The 27,350-nt window shown below is 34.1% G+C and overlaps 1 protein-coding gene and 1 pseudogene across 3 annotated transcripts in view; both read left to right on the top strand.

Moving 5' to 3' along the window:
* The window catches only part of UBE2E3 (ubiquitin conjugating enzyme E2 E3), a 79,965-nt gene extending 56,255 nt beyond the window's left edge, over positions 1-23,710 (top strand). For all 3 annotated transcript variants that reach the window (XM_011356648.1, XM_011356656.2, XM_011356641.1), the window contains exons 4-6: positions 17,571-17,703; positions 21,346-21,493; positions 23,072-23,710. In XM_011356648.1, the coding sequence (XP_011354950.1) occupies positions 17,571-17,703; positions 21,346-21,493; positions 23,072-23,169 (379 nt within the window). In that variant the 3' untranslated portion in view covers positions 23,170-23,710. The remainder of the gene's footprint in view (positions 1-17,570; positions 17,704-21,345; positions 21,494-23,071) is intronic.
* Positions 2,013-2,131, top strand: LOC111739450 (annotated as a pseudogene).
* Positions 23,711-27,350: the final 3,640 nt, after the last annotated feature.

Genomic DNA, 27,350 nt, shown 5'->3' with positions numbered 1-27,350 from the left:
TAGTGGAATGTTCTAAATCATGATTGTAGTAATGTTACAGGACTACATGTTTGTCAAAACTTATCAAATTGTTCACTTCAAAATGGTGATTTTTATTATAAATTCTACCTCAACAAAGCTGATTAAAACATTTACGAAGAAATATAATAAATGGGTACATTGAGCATATAATGAATATACTTTAAGATTGAATAAAAAAATTTGTCTCAAGATTGTACAAATGTTACTTTAGGCTATGATAAAATTTCTAATAACTGTCAGTTGCAGAATCAAAAAGTACTACATCTCAATAACAGAAGTGATGGTAATGTACCCTAGAAAAGGATTCTAGTGATAAAGACTTATGTCAAGAGGTTGAATAAAATTTTAATGAAACCTGAGAGTGAAGGAAAGCATTATTTGCAAGACTAGTAAATATTTTAAGTGGCCATTTGACTGTTTTCCTTATGTGTACATTTTATCTGCCATTGAGTCAACTTTGACTTTTGGTGACCCTGTGAATGAGTTATGTCCACAATGTCCTGTCCTCCATAACCCTATTCAGTTCCTGTAGTTCAATGGACTCCAACCTTTTTGGCACCAGGGACTGGTGCTCCGATGAGAATCTAATGCCTGATGATCTGAGGTGGAGCTGAGGCAGTGATGCTAGTGCTGTAAATACAGATGATGCTTTCCTCACTCCCCACTGCTCACCTCCTGCTGTGTGGCCCGGTTCAAGGGGTTGGGAACCCCTGCTGTACATTCATGCCTATGCTTCTTTTATGGAGTCAGTCCATCACATGCTTGGTCTTTCTGTTTTCTTGCTGTCTTAGATCTTTTCCAGCATTATTATCTTTTCCAAAGAACCCTGTGTTCTCATGACGTACCTGAGATTACACAGCCTCAGTTTTGTCATTTTACCTTCCAGTGATGCTTTGGGCTTAATTTGCTCTAGGACCCATATGTTTGTCTTTCCGGTGACCTAGAGTATCCACAGAGCTCTTCTCGGGTATTGTATTTCATAGTAATCAGTTTCTTTCTTACCGTCCTTCTTCGCTCTCCAACTTTCACATCCATACATAGTAATTGGGAATGTGAAGGTGTGTATAACCTTAGGTTGGTCTCTAATGACACATCTTTGCTCTTCCTGACGATCTTAATTCCTTCATTGCTTCACTTCCAAGTCTCAGCCTTCTCTTGATTTCTTGACTGAAGCCTCCATTTGAATTGATGACTTAACCAAAGTAAGCAGAATCTTTAAGTTTCTTTGTCTTCATTATTTATGTTAAAGTTGTATATTTCTTCTGTAGTCATTTTTGTCTTAATGTTCAGATGCAGTCCTGCTTTGACTTTCTTTCACTTTCATCAGAAATCACAGCTACTTTCTGCCAGTAAGATGGTGTCATCTGCTTATAAGTTACTGATATTTCTTGCACAGCAGTTTTCACTCCTCTGAATCCAGCCCAGTGTTTTTGTATATGTTCTACATTCCGATTAAACAAAAAGAGATAAAATGCACCCTTGTCTGATGCCTTTGCCTATAAGAAGACATTCTGTCTCTCTATTCTGTCCTGACAGTGGCTTCCTATCCACAATACAGGTTACTCATCAAGACAGTTAAGTGCTGAGGCACACTCATTTCTTTCAGAGCAACCCAGAGCTCTTCACGATCCATACAAAGGCTGCAGTGTAGTCATGAAACATAGACTAACCTCCTGTTTCCTTGACGTACCTAAAATTGATATACTTAAATAGGCTTAGGGGAAACTTTTTTCCTTATTACTGGGAAAGTGGAGGATTGCCTTTTATCTAGGAATGCGTAGAGCTTTTTGTTATACCCAGTTAAGCAGAGTAGATACTATCCCCTTCATTCTTCCATGAGACATTGAACTATCTCTAGTTTTGCACATGTGGCACTGTGTTGCATTTAACCATTTTCATATCTGTAAATTCAGTTTTCCTTACCATAGTTATAATGTCTGGCTTCTGATAATGTACATAAAGTCGATGGATAGGTCAAAAAATTTTTTATAGTCTACAGCCATGCCACCCTGAACAAGCCCGATCCCGTCTGATCTTGGAAGCTAAGCAGGGTCAGGCCTGGTTAGTACTTGGATGGGAGACCACCTAGGAAGACCAGGTGCTGTAGGTGTAAAAATAAAAAATAAGAGATTGTAAGCTGACAAGATCCTTGCAATCTGTGAGGTCAACAGAGGGTTGCCTCGCCCAAAAAGAAATAAATAAATAAAAATAAAATTAAAATTAAAAAAAATTTTTTATAAAAACTCCATCTTGTGCCCTGATGCTTGTTGTCATACTTAACATTTATTTAGCAAGCATTTATTGAGTACGTGTTCTGTAGAAAGCATTATATTAGCTGTTTTGGGACATATAAAAATGCTATAACATCTAAACTTTTAAGGTTAGAATAAAATAGAATCTCTATGTAGTGTAAGGTGTAATATAAAAGAGGAGGGAGGGTAATCATTAGAGCTTTCATTTGGATCATAGGTTAAAAATATTGGAAAAACTGTTTAGTCTGCTCACAAAGGAAATCCCTTTTCAGCAGCTATAATATTCAGAATAATCAGTTTAAATGTCTTTTAACAAAACAGTTTATGGGATTTTTCTGAAGTTATCTCCTTACTGTCATATATGTTGAGTTGATCAAAAGAGTTGGACTGTGCAGTAAATGAAATACTCTATCTTAGAAGAGTAGAAGACTTGAATTTTTATAAGTAGTCTCTTAGAGGTACCTTCTGGTGGTTCAGCACATTTCCTTTTCTCAAAGAAGTACAAGCACTATACTTTAGAATTTCACTGGCATTTTTTCCCCTTAAAGTAGGTTTTAGTCCTCATATAGAGTATCAAATAGCACTTGAGACATAGTCCTTTACCTTTCTTTATTAGGGGCATTGAACAGAAAATTGAGGCTTAGTATGCAATATCTTTTATATAGATGATCACTATAGCTCAGTACTAATTGTTAAAAATGGATGTCAGGGTTTTTTGTGGGTGATGTGAAAAAGGATTCTTAATACTGTAAGTTTTGATAAGGTTTTGTGAAATAGAATTGTATTTATGGCTGTTGCTTTCGCTTTTTGACTGGAATGATAACCGAGCTTTTTCCTTGCATATGAGGTAGTGTGATCTAGAAGAGCATTGGAGTGTGAGGCACATGACACCATCACAAAGTGAAGGGTCATCTGGGCAGACTTTACTACAATTGACTTAGTACTATAGTGATGCCTGTGCCTTAGGCAAGAGAAAGCAATCACAAATTAAAGAATATTTGTGAAGCCTTCTGCTACATTTGTCCAAAGTAAGAAATCAATATTGGTAAATTACAATGAACTAAGCTCTAAGCTTTATTCAGATTTATCTGTTTTTTTCATTATATCTTTTTTTTTTTTTTTTTTTGGTTTAGGAGCCATTCCAGGCAGGATACCACATTGCATTTAGTTGTCAAATCTCTTTGGTCTAACACATCAATTTTCAAGCATATTTTAAGTTTTCCAGATGTTTGAAAAAATAATGTTTGCTCTTGCTTAAGAAACAAAGTATGTACTGAACTTCACTCAGTCTTTTCTTGTTAACTCTAGGCTGTTATTGTGAAAGATGTTACTATACTATTCTGTGCCTTCAAGGGTTTACATATTTCATGTTTTCTGTCTTGACCTCAAGCTGTTGCGTTCTGCTTCTAGTTGGCCGTCCATCAGGGCGACCTAACCAGAAAGCCAAACACCAGAATGTACTAGATAAGTTCAGAAAGAGGAAGTTACTTTTAGCTTTAGGGAGGACCTTCTATTTATTAATGAATTCAGATAAGAATATTGAAAGAGGCAGGAGTGATCAGGGAAGTAGGAGAAATGGCATGAGTAAAAACCTGAGGAATTTTCCAAGAATTCCAGAGGATTTCCGTGGCTTTCCAATGCTTCCGTTCTTGTGTTATAAGAAGGATTGTTTTAAAAAGCTTGCTGAATGACTGGATATGGATCCCTATGAGAAATGAGACTTAAATCTTAAGTTTTATGCCCGCACCAGTGGTGATAAATGAAAGTGCTATTTTTAAAAATAACATTTATTTTTTTATTATGAAAGTATAATTATTGTAGAATATTTGGTAAGATTCAAAAGCAAAAAGTAAATAATAAAAATCAACCATTTCTTTGTAGACGTAACCATTTTATCTCTAAAGTATGATACATATACATATTTTTTACACATTTTGATATATTACTATATACAGTTTTGTTACCCTTTTTTCCCCTTACTCTATCATTTTCCCATGTCAGTCTTCAAAATCTTGATTTTTAGTGGCTGTATCATAGTTCATAGTACCATTTTGTTGGACTTTTTAAGTTAGAGTCTCATTATTGTTATTTGCTTTCAGCTTCCTTGTACAAAGTCTTTATCCACATCTCTTTGTATAGTCTCTTAGGAATGGCTTTCGACACATGCGATTATGAAACCTTTAAAAAAACTTGTACTCTTCTCCTCCCACTAGTAGTGAGCATAACTGTTCCTCTTAACACTTTTGCAGTCAGGTACAACAGTTTTGGTCTTGAGAAGGGCCAGGTTTTATTTTGAAGATTATTTTGACTTTGTTGAGTTTGAGGTAAACAGTTGGACAAATATAATGTTCAGTAACTAGTGCTTGATGAAGCAGAGAGATAAATGCAAAATATATAATGCTACAACTAAAAGTTTAGAAATTGTCTATATGTAGTTTATATGAAACAGGATATCTCTAAGAGAGAGAGTGAGAGAGTGTGTTTATGTCTGTGGGTGTGTATAGTACGTGTAATGACATCTGTGACATTATACATAGGGAAAAGTAGAGCGCTAAAGACTGAACTTCAGGGCAAACCCAGATAATAAGGGATGGAAGTGAAAAAAAGAATCTTTCGAGATGAAAGAATGCTGGAGGTGATAGAGAATGTGTGTTTACATTAACAGGATATTGTGTTTTCTGTAAGGCCTTATCCTGAGGAGTACGTAGTTTTTGCTTATTGTGTAGCAACTGCTTTTATAATTCGAAGTTTCTGATCTAATTATAGTATTCCAATAATGCCAGTAGAAGTGTTTTATGTCATATAGTGAACCTTTTGCTGTTTTATATTCTTTCAGATGGTAAGATATTACTAAAGTCCTTGAATGATAGTTACAGGTCTCAAACTGTTCAGTTGTTTTAAAAGTATTTTATAGCAAAATGGTCATATAATATCTACTGATGTTACTGTTAGTGATTAGGCTTAATAATTAGATATTATACATAATAATATATTTTTCCATTATGTAGAATTTTCTAAATGTTAGCATGTAAAGTGAAAGAACTTACTAAATGTTTAACTAGGACTTTAAAATAAGATTTTACCTGTCTCTAATAGCTCTACCTTGTGTTTATGCTTTTAAGTCTTGGCTGCACATTGTATCACCTGATGAGCTTTTAACCTCTCTAAACTCAGACCACACCGCACACTGATTAAATCAAAATCTTTTGTTGGGGGATAGGATGGCTAGGACCTAGAAATCAGTCATTTTTAAAGCTCCACAGGTGAATCCACTTGGTGGCCAAGGTCATGTTGACCCATTGTTTCAGATGTAGTAATATAGTGAACTACTATAATAAGTCCTCACTTAACGTCGGTAAGTTCTGCAACTTTAAGTGAAATGAAGTACATTGGCTCTTGAACAACACAGATTTGAACTGTATGGGTCCATTTACACCTAAATTTTTTTCAAAAAATATGACAGTACTATAAATGTATTTTGTCTTCCTTATGATTTTCTTAACAGTTTCTTTCCTCTAGCTTACTTATTGTAAGAATACAGTATATAATACATATAACATATAAAATATGTGTTAAGTAACTATTGGTTATTGGGAAGGCTTCCAGTCAACAGTAGGGTATTAGTAGTTAAGTTTTGGGAGAGTCAGAAGTTATTTGTGGACTTTTGACTGTGCAGGGAGATTGGCATCCCTTAACCCTAGCATTCAAGGGTCAACTGAGTAACAAAACTGATTTTATCATACGCTAATTGATGTAGCCAAGATTTAAGTTCCTGTGGTGCCTTATCAACTTAAAATGAAACAACATATTCAAGGACCTGCTGTAGTTCCTAACAGGATTGCTTATTAAAATCACCTGGGAGATTTTATCCATCATGTTCTTTCTTTCTCCCCTTATTACTTGAGTGAACTAATGTTAACTGATGAGAATATAGCCATGCTTTAGATCTGTTAGGACAAAAAAAACATAGGATCAATTTGTTAATTGCTATTTTTCCTGTACTCTTTTCGGGAGATACTCTGCTTATGTAAGTGACTTCGGATTTATCCAGTATTGTTTCATGTTATAATTTTGTGGTGTTTGTTCAGTATTTGTATAATCTCTATGAGGGTAGGGCTGGTGTCTGTTCTGTTTTTCACACTGCTCTCAGTACCTGATAGTGCTCAGTACATAGCAGATACTCAATAAATGTTACAAGAATGAATCATTAACACTGAGTTTCGGGAGTACCTCACTGTTTTATATCTATATGTACTACATATATGTTGAAGTTTTATAATTATATTATCCACTGAGGAAAATGATCTTTCATAAAGCAGGATAAAGGTTTATCGAATTTTGAAAGTCTTTTGCAAGTCAAAGATTCTGTGTGGACATTATTAAGTTTTGAACAAAGATGCAGCACACAACACAAACAATTCCTAGGAGATGCTACATTTCTGTACTTGGCCCTTATATCAAACTTCAAAACAAAACAAAATGTATAGAAAAACTAATGGCCAAACAGGTGCTTTTGGAGTCTGTCCTTAGTTTAAGCTTTATAATAAACTAGACTAGAGCTTGGCACATTTGTCAGCTTGTTAGTTGTATTTTACACAGTCATACTCTGTCTTAAAGTAGAAGGTGGAAAATAAAAATAAGACAGATGATCCTGTCAAATATGTTTGACTTTTGATACAGATTTACAGCATAGTGACAAAATAGCTTAAGTTTTGGATGAGCCCTTAACTTTACAGTGTGCAATGGGAGGAAGGAAGTTACCTAAGAAAGGATAAGTAGTTCTAGCCAAGGTCTCTAAAAGCTCTTATTAAATCTATGTTATTTTAGAGTTAGGGAATCTCTGTTGCCAGAGTTCTCCAGTTTTAGGATTGAGGATAACAAAGCATATCATACAAATTTACTTTGCCTATTTAAAATCTTTTATAGTTTAGATTTACTCCTGTGGTCTTAGTGCTTCAGCCATATAAAACTCACTTTTTTTTTTTTGTAATTCAGAATAGAAAAGTATATACAATAAAAGTGGTTTTCTTTCTACTCCAGATTACTAAATTCTTCTTAGAGAAAGCCATTATTAGTATTTTCTTATGTATCTTTCCAGGAGAGTCAGTTCATATTGCCAGCACACACATCCAGCATGCAGATAGTTTATCCCTATAGCAGAAACATTCATATCCACTGCTCTCTACCTTCCTTTTTCCCCCTCATTTAACATATTTCTTGGAGATCTTTCCAAGTTACTTTTTATTTTTCTCACTGTGAGCTTGTATGATCCCCATATCCTTAGCAGATGAAGTCTTCCTTATTTTGTAATATCCTTTTCAAACCCAGTTTCTTCCCATAATCTCTCTCTGCTTTGCTCCCATTTACTTTTTTTTTGTCTCTCTATTATACACCTACCTGTCACAGGTCTGCCATATATTATCGTGATTTATATGTGGTTCTCTCATCCCAGATGTTACCTCCTTGTCTCACTCTGCACTCTTCATAATCTGGCCCATTCCACCTAAAGGTCTTTAATTACCACCTGTGTGCCAAGTTCTCAGCCCAGGGCCCAACTCTTGAGTTGTAAAGATACGTATATATCTTTGAAAATACATCGTCAACATGTCTATTTCTAGTTTATCTCAAATACATCTTAATCCTAGTATTTCTAAAACCAGCTTCTTTTTCATTGTTCCTGTCTCTACTGTTAATGGCATCTATATTCATCTCGATCCAGAAAACTACAAATTTTGATATCCCCATCTCCCTCACCTCCCATATTTCAAAAACATGAGTTTGATTGGTTTTTACCTAAGTACCTCTCAAATCCATCAGCTTCTTGTAATATCACTTTAATACAGCCTGCTATCATCTTCACCTGGATTACTCTACAGTAGTCCCCCTACAGCCCCTCTGGTCCTTTTCCAGACCATTCTCTCTACACTGAGGAAGCTTTTCAAAATGTAAATATTAGTATGCCCTCCTCCCTCGCTTAACATGTATTGATGACTTCCTATTACATTTAGAATAAAGACAGATACCTTTAATATAGTCTGATAAGGTTCTGCATAGACATTTATTACTACTTTCCTCTTTAGTTCATATTTCACTACCTTCTCTTTGCTTGTACCACTGTGAACTTATTTATAGGCCTTGCCACTCCCCTTGCTTCTTACTGCCTCAGGGCATTTACGTATGCTGTTCAGCCTTTTCCAGTTCTCCCTTCTACTTCTAGTAAACTCCCACTGGGTTTTTAAAATATCATCTCAAGCATTGCTTCCTCTGTGAATCTTTTCTGATCTTCCTAACTAGGTCACATCCCCCTAGCACTCAGCAAGGTATACCTCTCCTTTGTACCACATCTTCTGTTTCACATTTTTTTGTACTTTTGGTTAATATCTATATCCCCAGCTAGGTGGTAATTTCCCTGAAGGCAGTGGCTATTTTATCTTTAGTTTCCAGCACAGGTACCCAGCACAAACAGTAGACACTCAAATCTTTAATGAATGAATATATTTCTACTTTCTCCATTGACTCTACTGTGGAAAGTATGCAAAATGCTGTACTTTGCATATTGTAAAAGCTCGAATACACTTTTCAGAATCAAAGTGAATTCATATACTCAGTGTGGATTAATAAGCAATATCATTCTTTACTAGACTTCACAAGGTCTTATATTTACCAGAGAAAAGTGATTCTGGGGGAAGATAATTGTGAATTGCTAGCAGATAATGAGGTCTATTATTTTAGTTAGTAGAATTATTTCCCTATATTGTTTTCTAGTTTATTCCCCTCTTTCATTGTCTTATATCTCTCCCTAATAAATTGTAAACTCCTAATTACTTTCAACCTAGCACTCAGGGATACCACCTGTTCACTTATAAAACAATTGTTTGAAGTTTGAAAAGAAATAGAGATGATTAAGATTGTATGCTGTCTAGATACTGGCTGCTAGCCATGAGACTTAAGAGGAAACTGAAACTACTTAACTGCTGTGAGCCTTGGTTTTCTCATTTTCAGCATCTGTCTCAAAATAGTATTTCTGTGAGGGTTAAATGAGATACATACCATTTAACCTAGTGCCTCCTGGCAACATACAGCTCTTGGTCAATGCAAATGCTTGTTGTTGTTGCTACAGCTGCTATTCTTGTTGGGATACATTTTCTCAATACAGAGGTTGCTTAGGTTTCCAGTCTAGCTAACTTTTGTTCATTTAGCTTTTGATGTACTTAATTAAATTTATTCTGTATGCCAGAAATAAGTCAAAGCTCTGACCACCGTGGATAACTTCGTTCAAGTGAACAACTCATTGATAAATAAGATTACCTTACCCTGTTTTCTGTGTTTCAGAAAAGGTAGAACTCAGTAGGCTTCATCTGAGAGCGTAGTGGACTAGGAGGAGAAGGGGTGATGGGTGTTTGAATTAGCATTTTGGAGTGGAGGATAGGCATTTTTGATGTCTCCATTACTAAGAGAAAAACCAGGGATCTGCAAATAAACAGTACCTTATTTAAAGTCATGGGGAAATGACTTGTGAGCCAACTTTGAAACCACCATTTATGTAACCGTGGTTAAAAAGTGTTCCAAGTTTCAAAGTACCTGATTTTAAAACAAGTTGGAAACTGTTTTTATAAACCAACACTTAAACATTTTCTACTTCTTGCTTTAATATAGAAACATTTAATTGTTCTGTACTTTATTTGTATTTTTTTCTCATTGATTAACTTTACTTTTTAAGAGCAGTTTTAGGTACACAGCAAAATTGAACAAAAGGTGTAAGGAGCTTTTATATACCTGCTGTCCCCACATGCACAACCTCCTCACTACTAACATCCCGCATCATACTGGTAGGTTTGTTAAAATTGATGAACCTATACTTGACACATTGTTATCACTCAAAAACCATAGTTTACATTAGGGTTCATTTGTGGTGTTCTACATTCTTTGGGTTTTGACAAATGCATAATGACATGTATTCACTATTGTAATACCACACAGAATACTTAGACTGTTCTAAAGATCCTCTGTGCCCTGCCTGTCCATCTCTCTGCCTAAACCCCTGGTAACCACTTATCTTTTTACTGTCTCCATAGTTTTGCTTTTTCCATCATGTCATATAGTTAGAATTATATAGTATGTAGCCTTTTCAGATTGTCTTCTTCCACTTAATAATATGCATATACATTTCCTCCATTTCTTTTATGATTTGATAGCTTTTTTGTTTTTGTTTTTGTTTTTGTTTTTTTTTTGTTTTTTGAGTGCTGAATAATGTTTCATCATCTGTATGTACCACAGTTTATCCATTGACTTACTAAAGGATATCTTGATTGCTTCCAAGTTCTGGCCATTATGAGTAAAGATGTTGTAAACTTCTGTGTGCAGATTTTTGTGTGGACATAAGTTTTAAGTTCATTAAATACCAAGGAGCACAATTGCTGGATTGTATGTATGGTAAGAATATGTTTAGTTTTGTAAGAAACTGTTAAACCATATTCCAGAGTGGCTATACCATTTTGCATTCCCACCACCATCAATGAATGAGTGCTTCACATTCTTGTCAGCATTTATTGTTGTCAGTGTTTTGAATTTTGGCCATTCTAATAGGTATGGAGTTGTATCTTGTTTTAATTTGCAGTTCCCTAATGACATGTCTTAGTGCCTTTGGGCTCTTCTAACAGAGTACCGTAAACTGAGTGGCTTATAAACAACAGAAATTTATTTCTTATGGTTCTGGAGGCTGAGAAGCTAAAGATTTGGTGTCTGCTGAGGGCTTGCTTGCTTTCTGGTTCATAGATGGCTATCTTCTTGTGTCCTTCCATAGCAGAAAAGGCCAAAGAGCTGTGGGATCTCTTTTATAAGAGTATTAGTTCATTCATGACAGCTATATCCTCATGACCTAATCACCTTCCAGAAATACCCCTGCTAATACCATCATATTGGGAGTTAGGATTTCAACATGAATATATAGGGGCACACAAAAATTTAGTCCATAATAGCATATGATGTCAAATATCTTTTCATATGTTTATTTGTCATTGTATATCTTCTTTGGTGAGGTATCTTTTCAGGTCTTCTGCCCATTTTTAAATTGTTCATTTTCTTGCTGAGTTTTAAGAGTTCTTTGTAAATCTTGGATAATAGTTCTTTATCAGATGGGTCTTTTACAGTTATTTTCTCCTAGTCTGTAAATTGTCTTATACTCTGACATTGTCTTTTGCAGAGCAGATTTTAACTTTAATGAAGTTAAACTTATCAATTAATTATTTCTTTCATGGATCATGCCTCTGGTGTTATATCTAAAATGTTAATGCCATACGCAAGGTTATCTAGGTTTTCTCTTGTGTTATCTTGTAGGAGTTTTATAGTTTTGCATTTTATTTTAGGTCTGTGATCCATTTTGAGTTAATGTTCATAAAGAGTATTAAGGCTGTGTAAATTTCATTTTTTTTACATGTGGATGTCCTGTTCCAGCACCATTTTTTGAAAAGACTATCTTTGCTCCATTGTAGCCTTTGTTCCTTTGTCAAAGGTAACTTTTGACTTTATTTCTGTGGGTCTATTTCTGGATCTTCTGTTTCATTGATCTATATATTCTTTTGTCTTGATTATTTTTGCTTTATAGTAAATCTTGATATTGGGTAGTGTCAGTCCTCTGATTTTGTCCCCCCTTCAATGATGAATTGGCTATTCTGGGTCTTCTGCCTCTTTTGCCCTTCCATATAAACTTTAGAGTCAGTTGTTCGTATACACAAAATAACTTGCTGGGATTTTGATTGGAGTGGCATTGAATCTATAGATCAAGTTTGGAAGAACCGACATCTTGACAACATTGAATCTTCTGACCCATGAACGTAGACTATTTCTTCATTTATTTTGTTCTTTATATTTTTATTATATTTTGCTATATAGTACTTTAGAATTTAGTCAAGGTGGATAAGGACTATTGAAGTTATACTAATATGGCATCTTAGTTCAAGCTCTTTCATTTTTGTAGCCATAAAATTAAACCCATGCTTAAGAACTTAGTGAGATTTTTCTTTTTTCATTTCAAATACAGACTACGCACATAGGAATATTTATGTTAACAGTTTAACGATTTAAAATGGGACTCTCACCATATACCACAGTTTTCATAGTTATATCAAGACTAAAGTCATTATTATGTTCTTCTCTACTTAAATTTAGTTTAGCTCATTTTAAGATAAGACTTTTTGCCAGAGGGATAAAAAAACATTTAGAATGTAGTATAAATCTTTGCATTTGGCTTAGTATGGGATTAAATTGTATGTGTTAAAAGCATTATATTAAAAAAGTATATTTGTAAGTCGAATCCATTATTAAATTAAGCATTTGAAAGTTCTTATAGAGAATCATTCCAGGGCTGGAAGGGTATAGCGTTTATGACCCTTGCAATAACAGTAATCACTGAAAAAAAAAAAAAAAATCAAGCAATGAGAAATGGATTTTGCTAAAATATCAGTTGCTGCTAATGTCTGAAATAGTGCCACTTGTTAGCAGTAAGAGCAGCTAGTAACTGAAAATTCCCAGGTGCAAGTTTATTATTCTATCTAAACCTGCTTTTACTTTTGCTGTTATGTGTAGAAGATACAATAACTTATGGGAAACATGGTATTTAAAAGGAAGAAATGAGTGTTTGCAGGGGAAAACAATAGAATAAAGGTGCTTTTCATTTTCTTGATGGTATTTAAACAAAGAATTAAGTCCTCAATTGTGGAATTTAACTATTGATCTTTCTTTTTGGCATTAGTGCATATTGAAGTTTCAGTAAACAAAGCCCCTGTCAGTTTGGTCTCTGCATTTTTTTTGTTTGTTTCATAATTTGACTCAGAACTGGAATGAATTTTACTTTTGCGATATCAGTAAATTATGAAGTAAATGAACCCTTCCTTATGAAGATAATATAAGAAAAAATTCCCTTTTCACTTCCCTCTTTCCTCATTTTTTCTTTCTTTTTTCTTCCCTTTCCCCTTTCGCTTTCTTCTGCCTTTAAATTTACTCTGTGAGATTTTCTTTTCTTCTCCCATTGAGGGTATCCCACAACTCTTCAGTCACTTTGAGTTATTAAAATACATCATACTTTTAGGGCATAAGAAACCCCTTCCACTGTAAATTTGAGAGCCCAGTCCACATTTTGTAACCTGATGGAGCTTATATTTTAGTAGAAGACAGTAAGTCTGATAAATAGATAAGGTATTAGAGAGTAATAGATGCTATGGAGAAAAAATAGAAAGGATATGAAACATGGAGATCATGTGTGACATTTTAGATAGAGTGGCTAGGAAAGGCCTCACTGAGAAGATGACTTTTGAGTCAAGACCCACAGAAGATGATGAAGCAAAACCATGTGGATATCTTGAGAAAGAGCATTCATTCAGAGACACAACTGGTTCAGAGGCCCTGAGGTGGAAGTGGACATTATATGTTGGAGAAACAGGTTGTTCAGCCAGTTGAACAAGGAAAAGAGGAACAGATAAGAAAGATGGTGGTGGTGGTGATGGCAGCATATTATACAATGTCTTATAGGGTCATAGACCTTGACTTTAACACAGAATAAGAAGGTAAGCCTTTGGATGGTTTTGACCAAAGTTACATGATCTGATTTACTATTTATTCTCACGCTGCCTGTTTGTCATATTGAAAAGAGATTACTGTGGTAGGGCTAGGGTCAAAGGGGAAAGCAGGGAGGCTATTGTAATTAACCAAGCAGAGGATGCTGGTGTTTGAGTTAAGGTGGAGATGGTAGGAGTGGGGAGTAGTAAAATTTGGGGTATGTTTTGAAGGTGAATGAATAGAATTTGCTCATAAACTGGATGTGGGGTAGAAAGAATGTTGTCAAGGATGAGGTCTAGGCTTTTGCCCCTACGAACTGGAAGAATGGAGTTGCCGTTAGCTGAAATAATGAAGACTGTAGGAGGAATTAGAATATCAAGAACTCAGTGTGGATGGAACATGTTAAATTTGAGGCATTTTTCAAAATTATTAGACTTTTTAGTGAGAATTTAGTATACAAAGCTCTGGATTTCAGGATAGAAATCTAGGCCGGAGATACAGATTTAGGAGTTAAGAGCTCATTAGCTCTGTTGGAAACTGTAGAACTGCTTGAAATCACCAAAGAATGGATATAGGTAGAAAATAGAAGAGGCCCAAGGACTGAGCTCTGGAGGACTGGCAATATTTAAAGGTTATTAGGGAGGTAAAGAATAGCAATAGTGGTTGAGAAGGTGGGGCCAGGAAAGTTAGGAGGAAAACCAGTAAGTATATTATTCTAGGAAGGAAACAGAGGACAGTATATCAAGGAGGAGGAAGTAATCAACTGTGTTAAATGTTGCACCAGGCAAAAAAGATTAGGATTTGATAAATGAACTTTGAGTCTAACATAGTAAGGTTGGATGAGAGCTGTTTCAGTGGAGTGATAGGGAGTAAGCCTATTAAGATAACATGAGATGTAAGGGTTAGAGGAATGGGGTGGGGGTATAAATAAAGATTGGGGAAACGACATTGCGGTATTGTTGTTGGTGTGATTCACAAGAGAGGGAAAAATAGATGATCTAAGACGGAATGTAGAGTTGCTGGAGTGTTGCTCTTGTGGAAAAAGAGAATGAAAACTAGTGAAAGGTGTAATAGCACCTATCTTGAAATTGTCAGCATTTATCACTTATTTTCTACTCAGCTGTGAATCCTCAGTGGCAGATCTGGTGCTAGCCTATAAAATGCTTTGTTTGAATTAGGGTGGAGAGTCAAACCTTGATCCAACACTTTCCCTCCCTCCCCTTCCCTACCTGCCCCAGGTCTTGAGGAACAGATGACACCTTTGTGAGAAGGAGAAAGGGTCCCTTAATTCAAACAAGGCAGCAAACACAAGGGTTAGATTTTAGCCCTTACCGTAGGCTAGGTGTTTTTGGAACACAACAGTAAAGGAATCACACTACCATAAACTACAACCCTACTCAGTCTACTGCAAGACAAAGGGAAAGTCACATTTAATATTCTGCTATAATAAATATATCTTTTGGCCTGTGCAAATAGCATGATAAGGCAGCAAATTTAAGAATCAAGAATTTGGTGTAGAAATCCCAGCTCTTCTACCAACCAGCAGAGGAAATTTAAGATGGATTATTTACTTTCTGTGCTTTGGTTTCTTCATATGTAAGGGGAGGGGTTCGGCCTCAACAAGATCCTTTTCAGTCTGAAATTCTATGATTCATTAAAATATAGTAATCCCCAACTTACCTGCTATCCAACTATCTGAAGCATAACAGTTCTGCTAAGAACCAAAAAATATCATTGAAGAAATTTGGTTTCTATGGAGAGCAGCTCCCCTTGGGTTCTTACACAAATGATTATTTGCAAAATTTGACTAGGAATTAAATTAGATATAGAAGCACTGAAATTATAAGAAGGAGTAAAGCAAAACCACTGAGGACAATACAGACTAGTTCACAGACTTTGTCCAAATTCTGTCTGACTCATTTTGTAGCTGTGGGACATACAGAAAGTATTTAACTCTCTAACTCTTCCCTAGATTTGTAAGGAGAATTAAATGAGTTTTGCACTATGATGCTTTGAACAGTGCCTGGCTTATAATAAGGATGAAGTAAACCTTAGCTAACACTACTACCACCACCACCACCACTACTGGTGTGTGACATGTATAGTTTAGAAACATTTTAGTAAAGTAGCTATAATTTAATTTATAATGATTAGTTTGAGCCACCAAGGGGGAAAAAATAACTTAGAAAAAGGAAATGCCATTGAATCAGGTTTAACATTTTTTTTTAAAACTAAATTGGTACCTGGTTTTATATGTTTTTAGTTAACAATGAAAATTCACCTAAGGAATATACCTGATTCTCAAGTGATGATAGAACGGTGAGCCATTACTGCAATTATTTCTGATTGCTGTGTATACTTAAAACTTATAAAGTATTATTTTCAAGATATATTTTTCTAAAATAGGCCAAAATAATAAGATTTTGTCATATGTGTCTGCCTTGAAGATAGATTATTGAAGCATCCTGTAAACTTTTTTGATTATACCATCAAGTTTTCTACGGCCTTTCGGTACGAACTGTTTTTCAGAGCACATATTTGATTATTGATAGCACTTACCTGTTGTTTATAGGTCATAGTTTATGTTTTAGAATTAATAAAGTATAATAATTAAAGCATTTAAACTATACCTTAGTGTCATATTGCAATTAACATGGTTGATTTATCAGTGCTGGTATGCACTTATTTTAAATCAAACATACACAGATCATTTCTAAACTGATGGTCACCTTAAAAGAAGAAAAACTTTATATAGTACATTAGTTCAGAAAGTTAAGATTAGTCCAGTGGAGATAATACTAGAGTTGGAAAATCATGATTTAATCAGCATCATCATAGCTCAGTTCAGCTAAGAATCACAGACGGGTGTTAAATCTAGGGAAGAAATGTTGATGAAGAGCAGAATAGTTGCATGGTCTTAAAGAGTCTGTCCACAGTTTGCCTGTCGGTTGCAGGGAAAAGACACTAAGCAGTAGGAAAATTGGACAGCATTTGATCTGGGTAATGAAAATTAACATCACCAATTAGGGACAGGTAAATACCATGTGCCTCCCTATGTGATACCCTGAGAACACATCACTTAATGTGCTGTTCTGGCCAGGAATGCACCACCTGCATCTAATCATGAGGAAACATTAGACAAGTTCAAGATGATGAGCATTCTATTAAAAAACCATTCCTCAAAAATGTTAATGTTATAAAGTCAAAGACTGAAAGTCTCCATATTAAAGAAGACTTAGGACATGGATTATCCCAAGACTGGATCCTGAATCTGGAGAAAAATTAAATGTTTTTGTTTATTTGTTTGTTTAAGGCATTATTGGATCAGTTGACAACATAATTTTGCAAATTGTAGGGTGAAATATTGATAGTCTACTTAGAGTTGTATCTATATTATGGTTGTATTGGAGGTTATTTTAGGAAATGCACACTGAAATATTTATGAGGCAGGGGCTACGATGTGTTCAACTTATTCTCAAATGGCTCAAAAAAGGGGGGTAATCAAGCAAAGTAGGCAAAATGCTGACAGAAGGAGATTCTGGGTAAAGTTATACATGTGTTCTTAGTTCTTGCAGTTTTCCTCTAAGTTTGAAATATTTCCAAATAAGTTTATGCACACATGCATGCACTCATTGGGGCTTATTGCTCTAGGTTGCTAATTTACCTTTAATACTAAATTCATTTAAGATGTTAACGTTCATTGTTTATAGATATATACATTGATTTTTAATTTCTTTTTAATAGTGCTGGGCCTAAAGGAGATAACATTTATGAATGGAGATCGACTATACTTGGTCCACCAGGTTCTGTATATGAAGGTGGTGTGTTTTTTCTGGATATTACATTTTCATCTGATTATCCATTTAAGCCACCAAAGGTAAGAACCTAGAAGTGTGTTCTTTAATATTTATCCCTCTCCAAAATCAGTTTGTCCTAGAGGTTAAATGTGTATTGATGTAATCATTTTAATTTCATTGTTTTTCCTGGATTGATATGGAAACTCGTGTAACCAAGAATTTTGAAACTGTTAAAGTAATTGATTTCTGCCTTTTACAAATAACTTTGCAGTCAGCAGAAAGGTTGTTTGTTAATTGTAAATAAAAGCATGCCACTTTGCACATCAGTGAAGCAGATAAATTTTAGGTTTTTAATAAGAGCAGGAATGCCCTGCGAATCTTCCTTGAGAAACATTAGGATAAGAAATAAACCTGTTTGACAGCTTACAGAAATAAGAGTTAAATAAGTTGAATTTTGTGTTAAATACCTGTTTTTATAGATGAGCAAAAACTAGAAAGCCATGGGAAAGAAGATACTATTTAGTAAATTTATTTTGTGCCCTTAGTAGGTATGATGTAGTAATGAGAATGAGGGTGGCTAGGTGACATGTCACAGAATATGAATAAATGGATAATAGAGAGAAGGGTTGAGTTGTGCTTTGTAATGACCGGCAATTATTTTTCGAGTCTTAAACATAACAGTTACTTAAATAGCTTTCTCTTCTGCCTTCTCATTATAAAATGGTCAAGCCATCAGATAAAAACCACCAGTATTAAGCCTGTGCACTATTATGCTTTAGTCACAGAGACTTTCACCATATGTGTTATCAAGCCCTTAACTGTGGTGAAATGTTTTTCTTTTCAACATTGTTCCTTCTCTTCCCAATTCCCTTTAAAATACATGTATTGGTATAATGCCTGCAGTCATATACATGCACAAGCGTATGTTGGTGTGTGTAAAAATAAAGGATTTATTTTGTTTTAAAAAAAAAAAAAAAGATCATTTGTCCATTATCTAGTAACAAACAGTCCCACCTAGTGGTATTTACCTCGAATTGCAGATGCCAAGCTTACCTATCATCTTCGGAGAGATGTCGGTGTCCCCACTCATTTCGTGCCCCTTGGGCGATTAAGGCTGCTGGAACTGTGGCCTGCGTGGGGTCTGGGAGCCCTGGGGCCAGGGGGCCACAGCCGAGCTGCCCTCTTGGCTCCTGGGACTTTAGATTCAGTGGCCACATTGTATCACATCTGCAGTCTCCATGATGAAGCCACCAGCACCTTTTCTGATGAAGCTTGATTCCATGTGAGCTTAGAACTATATTTCATGGTCAGCATAAAACTTCTGACGTTCTCTTTGCCAGTCCGACCCCGTAATGAAAACATCTAATAAAAGAAAATTTTCTTTTTTTGGTCAATTATAGCTATCAGTTTTTTGAGTTCTTTACTATGTGTTCCCATCAGAATTTAAGATTTTTAAATGATTGTCTTATTTAATGTTCTCAGGTATGTAGTGTATGTTTTACTAGATTAATCTAATAAAAGGACAAAACCCTCATGTTAATAATACCACAAATAGTATTCATATGAAGTAAGAAGGAGACAATGAGGTAAGTGTATATATCTTCTCTCATGTTCTCCTTCTAGGAAACCTAAATAATTGAGGAAGGTAAAAATAGAAGATAGCCCTTGTCTTTTTTTTTTGCAGCTATTTCTCTCAACTATGTACAGATGAAAGAAATGAAATTGCAAAATACAACAAGTAAGCTATTATATAAACAAAAAAGAAAACAAATGACATGTTAAATGGCAGTATATCACTAACTGCTCAACTTGAATTCAGCAGCTTTCTGTATTATAGGAAACAAAACTTTAGCAAAATAGCTCATGACTATATTTATAAATAGTGATACTTATTTCTACATGCCTTGTTTTTCATACTGGAAAGTAGTTTTAACCTGGTAGCAAAATCAGCAGAAAAAGTTTCGCAAGATTTATTTTTTACAAAATTATCTTCACATGTGAGGAAAATCTGTTAGACTTCTTTCTTAGCATCTTTTAAAGGAAAAATAGAAATTGACTGATGCAACAGTTCTAAACTGTAGTCCTGTATACGATTGATCATAATCATTTGGTTAATGTAATAGTTATTTAGCATGTTAATTTTTTCGATGGTCTCAATTTTTAATTTTCTAATGCTTTAATGTTGATTAGTTCCTTTTGCCTACGATACCTTATATAGAATTACGAAGCATTATTCAGATCTATAGTTGGACAAGTGAAAAAGAAGTAAGACTTCTCCTGTTACGTTAGTGATAGGTACAGTTATTTCTTTACAGTACTGCCTATTTTTGAAGTTAAGATAAGGTGTTGAATTTCTTGAAATATGATAATAAAATTCAGTTTTCTTCTGTTCACTCATGAATAGCTGAAAGTATTCAAAATATTATATTGTTTGTAAACCACGCATATAGTCAGTTGTGAATGATCTGAACATATATTATTCCTACGTTCTAGAGCAGAACTGTCTAATAAAATATAATGCAAGCTACACGTGTAATTTTAAATTTTCTAGTTACATTAAAGAATAGAAACTGTAAATTTTAATATTTTTATTTAACCCAATATATCTAAAATATTTTTATTTCAGCATATAACCAATTATTATTAATGTGATATTTTACATTCTCTTTTTGGTACTTAGTCTTGGAAATCTGATATGTATTTTACCCTTGTAGCCTATCTCAGTTCAACTAATCACATTTTAAGAGCTCCGTGTAACTAGTATGTATTGTAGTAGAACACAGTTGTAGAGGTGCATAGTCTCCCATCTCCTCACTCCTGCAAGACCAGTGGTTTCTTTCTTCTTTTTGCATCCTTATCAGAAAAACACTTTTGAGGGCTTTTAATATTTTCTTTGCAGACTCTACTTGGGAGATCATAGTACACTGCTAGTTCCAAGAGATCAGAAACTGTTTTTTTCTGCAACTCCAAATTAAGAAATAACCACCCAGTTAGTTTTTGTAACTGTTTTGAAACTTGACAGCATTTGTTCCTATAGTTTATCTTCTCTTTTTTACACATCTCAGGGATATATTAGCTTCCTTTATTTAGTAGCTTAAGATCTTGTGTGTTTTATTTTACTGTCTTAGTCTAACAAGACAATGAGCCAGTTGTGGAAATGAAAGCCTGAGAAAATAGGCTCGTAATTTAACCAGTCTTCCTCCAAATCCTTCTCCAGTATTTTCTGACATGTGGCAAGAAATAGCTGAATTGATACTGATATTTTCTACTTATAAACTAATGTAACTTTCGTTTTATGTTTTTAAAAAAATTCTTTACCAGTTCTACTTACCTTTCATTTTTGTTGTCCCTCACTTTGTCTTTAAATAGGAGTATGTGTATACACAGGCATGCATTTGTGTATGGTGCATGCACACATACATATATAGAATTACTGCATCATTAATTTTGGTGAAGCTAATCTAATCAACTACTCACTTTGGTTTAAAAATTAATATAGTTCCTGCTATACTTGATAAAAACAATTTCTTTCAACCAAAATAAATAAAACCATTTATTTTTGTTATCACTTAAGCCTAGTATTTGATTAGCTCTTCAGATAAATTATCTGTTATTTAGTATGATTTGTGATGTGTTGTGTTACCCTTCATTTTTGCTGGTGAGAGTTTTAGTTGGTAAGAAAGATTTCATTTTCTTTCTGTTTTTAATGTGACTGCCCTTAGGTTACTTTCCGCACCAGAATCTATCACTGCAACATCAACAGTCAGGGAGTCATCTGTCTGGACATCCTTAAAGACAATTGGAGTCCTGCTTTGACTATTTCAAAAGTTTTGCTGTCGATTTGTTCTCTTTTGACAGACTGCAACCCTGGTAAGCAAATCTTTATTAACACATACAATGAGGCTACAGAAACCATTGAATTTTCTTGGTTGACTTAAATGTGGGATTGAGAAGTAAATGCTTTTGGTGGAAAGATCAGCATAAAACATTTTGCCAGGAAATTATCAGTGCTATTTCAGTTAGAATAGACCAGAAGTTTCACGATAACTTTCATTAGTTAGTAGAATACTACTTTCTAATTGTTTTTTATCATTGATGGACTGTTTTCTGAATTATGTAGCTGTGCAAACCATTTTTGACAGTAATAAATGTTTCTGACACTAATGCTTCCTTTTCTCTTATGCTGCCATGTGCTTTAAAACAACTGTTAGTAATGAAGGGCTTCTTGTTCTCTCTTCCTTTGTGAATTATAGTTAGTTGTATTACATGTAATAATAGTGGATATTAAAAAATTATAGCTGATGAGAGAGTTGGACTAGATTATGATTATATAAACTCAGAGATAAAGTCGTTACTGCATAATTCATAACACTTTAATGCATAATTTCCACACATGATCTTTAACATGGGTAGTGACTTGAAAAAGTGATGTTTAAACCAGGGATTTTGCATGTTATCTTACTGAGAAGTCATTTTTTAAAAAGAAGTTGACTTTTGATTGGTCACTAAGGCTATTACTATTATCTTAGGCTCAGCAGTTACACACATACCAAAGATAGGAGACACAGACAGAGAAATAGGGATATCTAGAAGGATTTTTTTTGTGGCATCGTTTATTAAAGAAAAGATTAGAAACAAACAATGTCCATTAATAGAGGATGCACCTATTAACAAAAATGAGACTGTTCTATATGAACTGGTAGGGAAAGCACTCTAAGATACAATAAATAAAAAAGCAAGGCACTGAAAAAAAATACATATGTATAACAATAATTTCTAAGTGTGTATGATATCTCGGTAGAAATGCCATATACAGATAACAGTCATTTGCCAGGAAGAGAAACTTCTGAGTGGTTCGAGTCAGGAAGGGAGAGAGCTTTACGTTTTACTGATTGCTGTTTGGTATGTTTCACATATTGTATCGTGTACATATCTTACTTTTTTGAAAAGCAAATTCAAAATAAAGGTTTATATCAGATTCTAGTTCAGAATTCTATTTAAAGCAAAATGGTAAGTTTTAAAATGGAGACAAGGATAGTAATTTGAATTATACTGCACAGAAAGAAGGAAACATTTTATTCTGAATAGAATTGCATTTAGACCTGAGTTTTTATTTTAAAATTATATTTTTTTAATATAAGAAGGCAGAAATATAATTATCTAGCATACTTTTATTGTGGAATAAAATGCCAAGAGTAAAAAAAGTTTGTATATTAAAGCCATTCATCTTTTTAAAAAATTAGCTCAACATGTTTTTTATTTAAAGGGGATTTTCTAGTTTGAATATTAAAATACACAGATGATTGTTACTTTAAACATTTTTAATTTGAAATTTTAGCCATTGTATATCAAGATGCTGCTGAAAAAAATAGCATTTCAACTTAATAGACTATTAGGAGTGTACCTTAAGACACTCCTAATATTTTAATATTCTTTCCACTTTTCCAGCGGATCCTCTGGTTGGAAGCATAGCCACTCAGTATTTGACCAACAGAGCAGAACATGACAGGATAGCCAGACAGTGGACCAAGAGATACGCAACATAATTCACATAATTTGTATGCAGTGTGAAGGAGCAGAAGGCATCTTCTCACTGTGCTGCAAATCTTTATAGCCTTTACAATACGGACTTCTGTGTATATGTTATACTGATTCTACTCTCTGCTTTTATCCTTTGGAGACTGGGAGACTCCCCAAAAAGGTAAACGCTATCAAGAGTAGAACTTTGTAGCTGTAGATTAGTTATGTTTAAAATGCCTACTTGCAAGTCTTGCTTCTTTGGGATATCAAAATGTATTTTGTGATGTACTAAGGATACTGGTCCTGAAGTCTACCAAATATTATAGTGCATTTTAGCCTAATTCATTATCTGTATGAAGTTATAAAAGTAGCCGTAGATGACTAGGAATTATGTCATTTGTATTAAACCCAGATCTATTTCTGAGTATGTGGTTAATGCTGTTGTGAAAAATGTTTTACCTTTTACCTTTGTCAGTTTGTAATGAGAGGATTTCCTTTTACCCTTTGTAGCTCAGAGAGCACCTGATGTATCATCTCAAACACAATAAACATGCTCCTGAAGGCATAGTTTCCTGTCGTAATATTTTAAGTCAGTCTTGTTAGAAGGTGTGTCTGAGATGATTGTTGATGAAGTAAAAATGCGGATATGAAGATTGACTACTAAAGATTAGTAAAAAATAAATGAATTATTAAATTGAAAACATTTGAAATTTTATTAAATGCCTAGTTTTTTCCCTTCAAGTCCTAATGAGAGCATATAATGAGCTTAAATATGCAAAACTGAATTTTAAACCATTGGTCTCAAAAACGTATAAAGCACTGCTTTTGATAATATAATATTTGAGCTAAAAATAATACGAAATCCTGGCACACTCAAGAATTTGATATTGTCTTATGGAACATTTTGTTACCAAATTGGTGATTTCTATCCACCATTAGGCAGTGTTGTCAAATAACTGTAATTTGATAGCTATTCTATGTCTTGGTGCATTTTTTACTTCTAATCCTGGTCTCATATGGGTTACCATTCTCATTGTGGCAACTTGGCCAGCAGATGTAGTCAGAGGCAGAGTTGACTACAGAAACCCTTGTCAACCCTAAGGTAGAATAAAACTGCATTGGTGTGCAGATGTGGCATTTTTTTCTCAGTTGAAAAAATACCAAATTTTAAGGGGTTTACAGCTTATAAATTTTTTCTTTCTAGTCACAATTTTTAAATATGAGTTTCCTTACGGAAATTACAATTACTTTCCAATATTCAGGTTTGATAAACAATATAAATATGCTATTATTTTCTGCGACTGGGATAATTATTGAGGTAATTCCCTGGTCATGTAACCAAGTTTGTGGAATTTAAGACAAATGTCTTCTTTAGTCCTAGGTATGAAAATAGAGTGCCATCTTAAAATTTACAGAGTGGAATTATTAGCATAAAAATACATTGCTTTAAGATAATAAAACATTTATAGTTGCATATCCTCTCACTAAGAATAGTGGTCTCCTACTTGAGTAGTCTAATAGAAGTCTAAATCGGAATAAAAATAAAATTACTTATATATCTATTTTTCACTTAAACTGCCCCCTAAAAAAAAATCTCCCTTTATTATAAAGGAACACCAAACAAAAAGGTGGTATTTTGAAAAATTCAGGCTTAGGCCTATGAAAACGTCTAAGCTTTGACTATTTTCGATGGTGACTAATAATCTGTAATGAAGTTCAAGTCAGTGGGATGAGAATGGGGATCTTTTATGTAAACAATAAAGCTTTCTGTGTAGGTTCACTATAGAAAGTTTTTGCCCAATTCCAATTTTGTACATTCTACTTCTTAGAGTAATATATTTCTCTCTTGGTGCTAGAAAAGCTTTCATCATTCTGAATATTAGGATGTTTAGGGATGCTATCATTGGTCTTCCTTCATTTGCTATTAGCCTTATTACAACCACCAACCTGTTTTGATACTTGTGGGTTGTCCTCTACTCACCTGGGACAGAGTAGAGGAAATTGTTACTTGAAAAAGTATTGTGACTCTTCCACAAACTGCCTTGTAGCCTTGAATAAGATACTTCTAACTTCTCTGAATTTCAATTTGTCTATGAAACAATCGAATTTGATTATTTCCCTATCCTCTATTAGCCCACAAACTCAAGTAATTCTAACCTTATAAAATTTATGCTTGTTTCACTTTTTCTTTAAAGAACAGGCTATAATTTCAAATGGATCGAAAAAAAAAATCATCATTTGGTTTCCTATATTAGGTTCCTTTAAAATTCTGAAATTTTCTTATGTTCTCTATTTTTGAAAAACTATGTATCTGCTTCCCAGTTCAGTAGATATTTATCTGTGTATACTCTTAAGGGCTTTTTCTTTGAAACTTTGCTCTAGATGTAAATTATGATATTTCAAAACCCAGACTTTTTCTCATCCATTAAGAGCAAAATTTACAAGTTACAAGTCCAAATGTAACTTCATAAGTATTCAAAAATGGTCATGGCACCATGCATCCCATCGAGCCCGCGTCTCATGTTCCCTCAGAGGCGCCATGCAGTGCACTACTATATGCCAGGCATCATTTAGTTACTGAAGGGCCTTATCTTATTTAAAATCTCCTAAAGAGCTCTAGGAGAGGAGACACATGATCCTCAGTTGACAGAGTGAAACTGATGCACAGACAGGTTAAATAACTTGTCCCAAATTACACAGCTAATATGATGTGGAGGTACAATCCTCCGATCTTTACCACTAGGCTGAGTTTAGGTAATATTGAATATATATATATATATATAGGAAAGCAGATATACATGATTAATTGATAACTTCTGAAAATTATTCAGTAATAGAAGGTATGGTTTTGTATTTTAGTAAATCCTTATTTTAATAGTCTATTTTAAAGTCTTAAATCAAACCTTATAAAGCTTTGTTGATAGTTTCCAGTGAATATGAGATATGTTTATCTTCTGCCTTAGAGATTTGTCAAAAGAATACTTTTAACATCAGTGATTTCCCTTTTTTTTAATTTGGAAAAAAATGTTATTTTAAATTTATTTAACCACACATCACATAACTACATTAGAAAATCTAAAGTATTTGATGACTACTTTTTTCCAAAATGACAAAATGCGTTAGTTATCGAGACATTGCTTTTTTTTTTTTCTTTAAATCCAGGAAATCTTAAGTAATCACAGGGATAGAATTCTGTAGACACACAGTTTGAATTGACCCATGTATATGCTGCTGTTTCTAATAAGAACTTTGAGATGTTGTGTACTTGAACTCAGCCCATTAACTTGTCCAGGTGTGTTCTTTAAACAATACAAGAATGACCTGTAAAATTTAAGTCAATTTCAGCCCTCTGACTTCAGATATTAACCTGCATTGTAGTCATGCTAATGCAGTACATTAACACATTTTCAGTTAACATTTATAGTGTATCTTTGGACAGAATTATGGCATGATAGGAAACATTAATTTTATAAAACCATTCCAAATTATTTTAAGGGGCTGAGATGATTCTACAGTAATTACATTATCCACTTATATGTCTGTTAGTCTTCCTTATTTTAGATAAATAGAATATATAAATCTATTGTTTTTTGTCTAAAGTTTTTTCAAGTAATACCCAAATAATAAAAATAATTTATAACTACATTTTAGTAGATAGGCATTATTTGAAACAGCAATTTTTTGTAACTAGTTTGTTAACTTTTGGGGAGTACAGTTCTTCAGTTATTTAACTGTGTATCTCTCTAGTGTATAATAGAATGTTACTACACAGTGGACTGATAGTCCTTTCAAAGTGGTTATGAAGTAAATTTTGGGGACCGATTTATAAACTGCATTGCCAACAGTGATGGGTAGTATTAAACCCTGTTACTCAGAATCAACCTTGTTAATTAGAGATGAGTGATCCTCTAGAGTGGTTGTATATTATCAAACCCAGTCTCACTTTACTCTTTTTCTCCCAGACTCTCTGTTAAACTCATAAGTACTTCTCTGAAGGGAATATCCTGGATTTCCAGCAGTATCTCTGTTGTTTTAGTGTGGCACCTGCTGTGTTCGCAACTTCTTGGGGTCCCAGTAGCTCAAGTGACTAGAAGCCCAAGGTGATATTTAAATGACATATTTAAATGATAATATCTTACGTATTAGTAAGACCAAACATAGAAGCTAAGTTTGAAAATTAAAAAAAAAAAGTAATAGATTACCCACA

This window comes from Pteropus vampyrus, unplaced genomic scaffold, assembly GCF_000151845.1.
Source record: "Pteropus vampyrus isolate Shadow unplaced genomic scaffold, Pvam_2.0 Scaffold2, whole genome shotgun sequence".
Lineage (NCBI taxonomy): Eukaryota > Metazoa > Chordata > Mammalia > Chiroptera > Pteropodidae > Pteropus > Pteropus vampyrus.
Note: the sequence above shows the minus strand (reverse complement) of the source record. Positions and strands in the feature narration are given on the sequence as shown.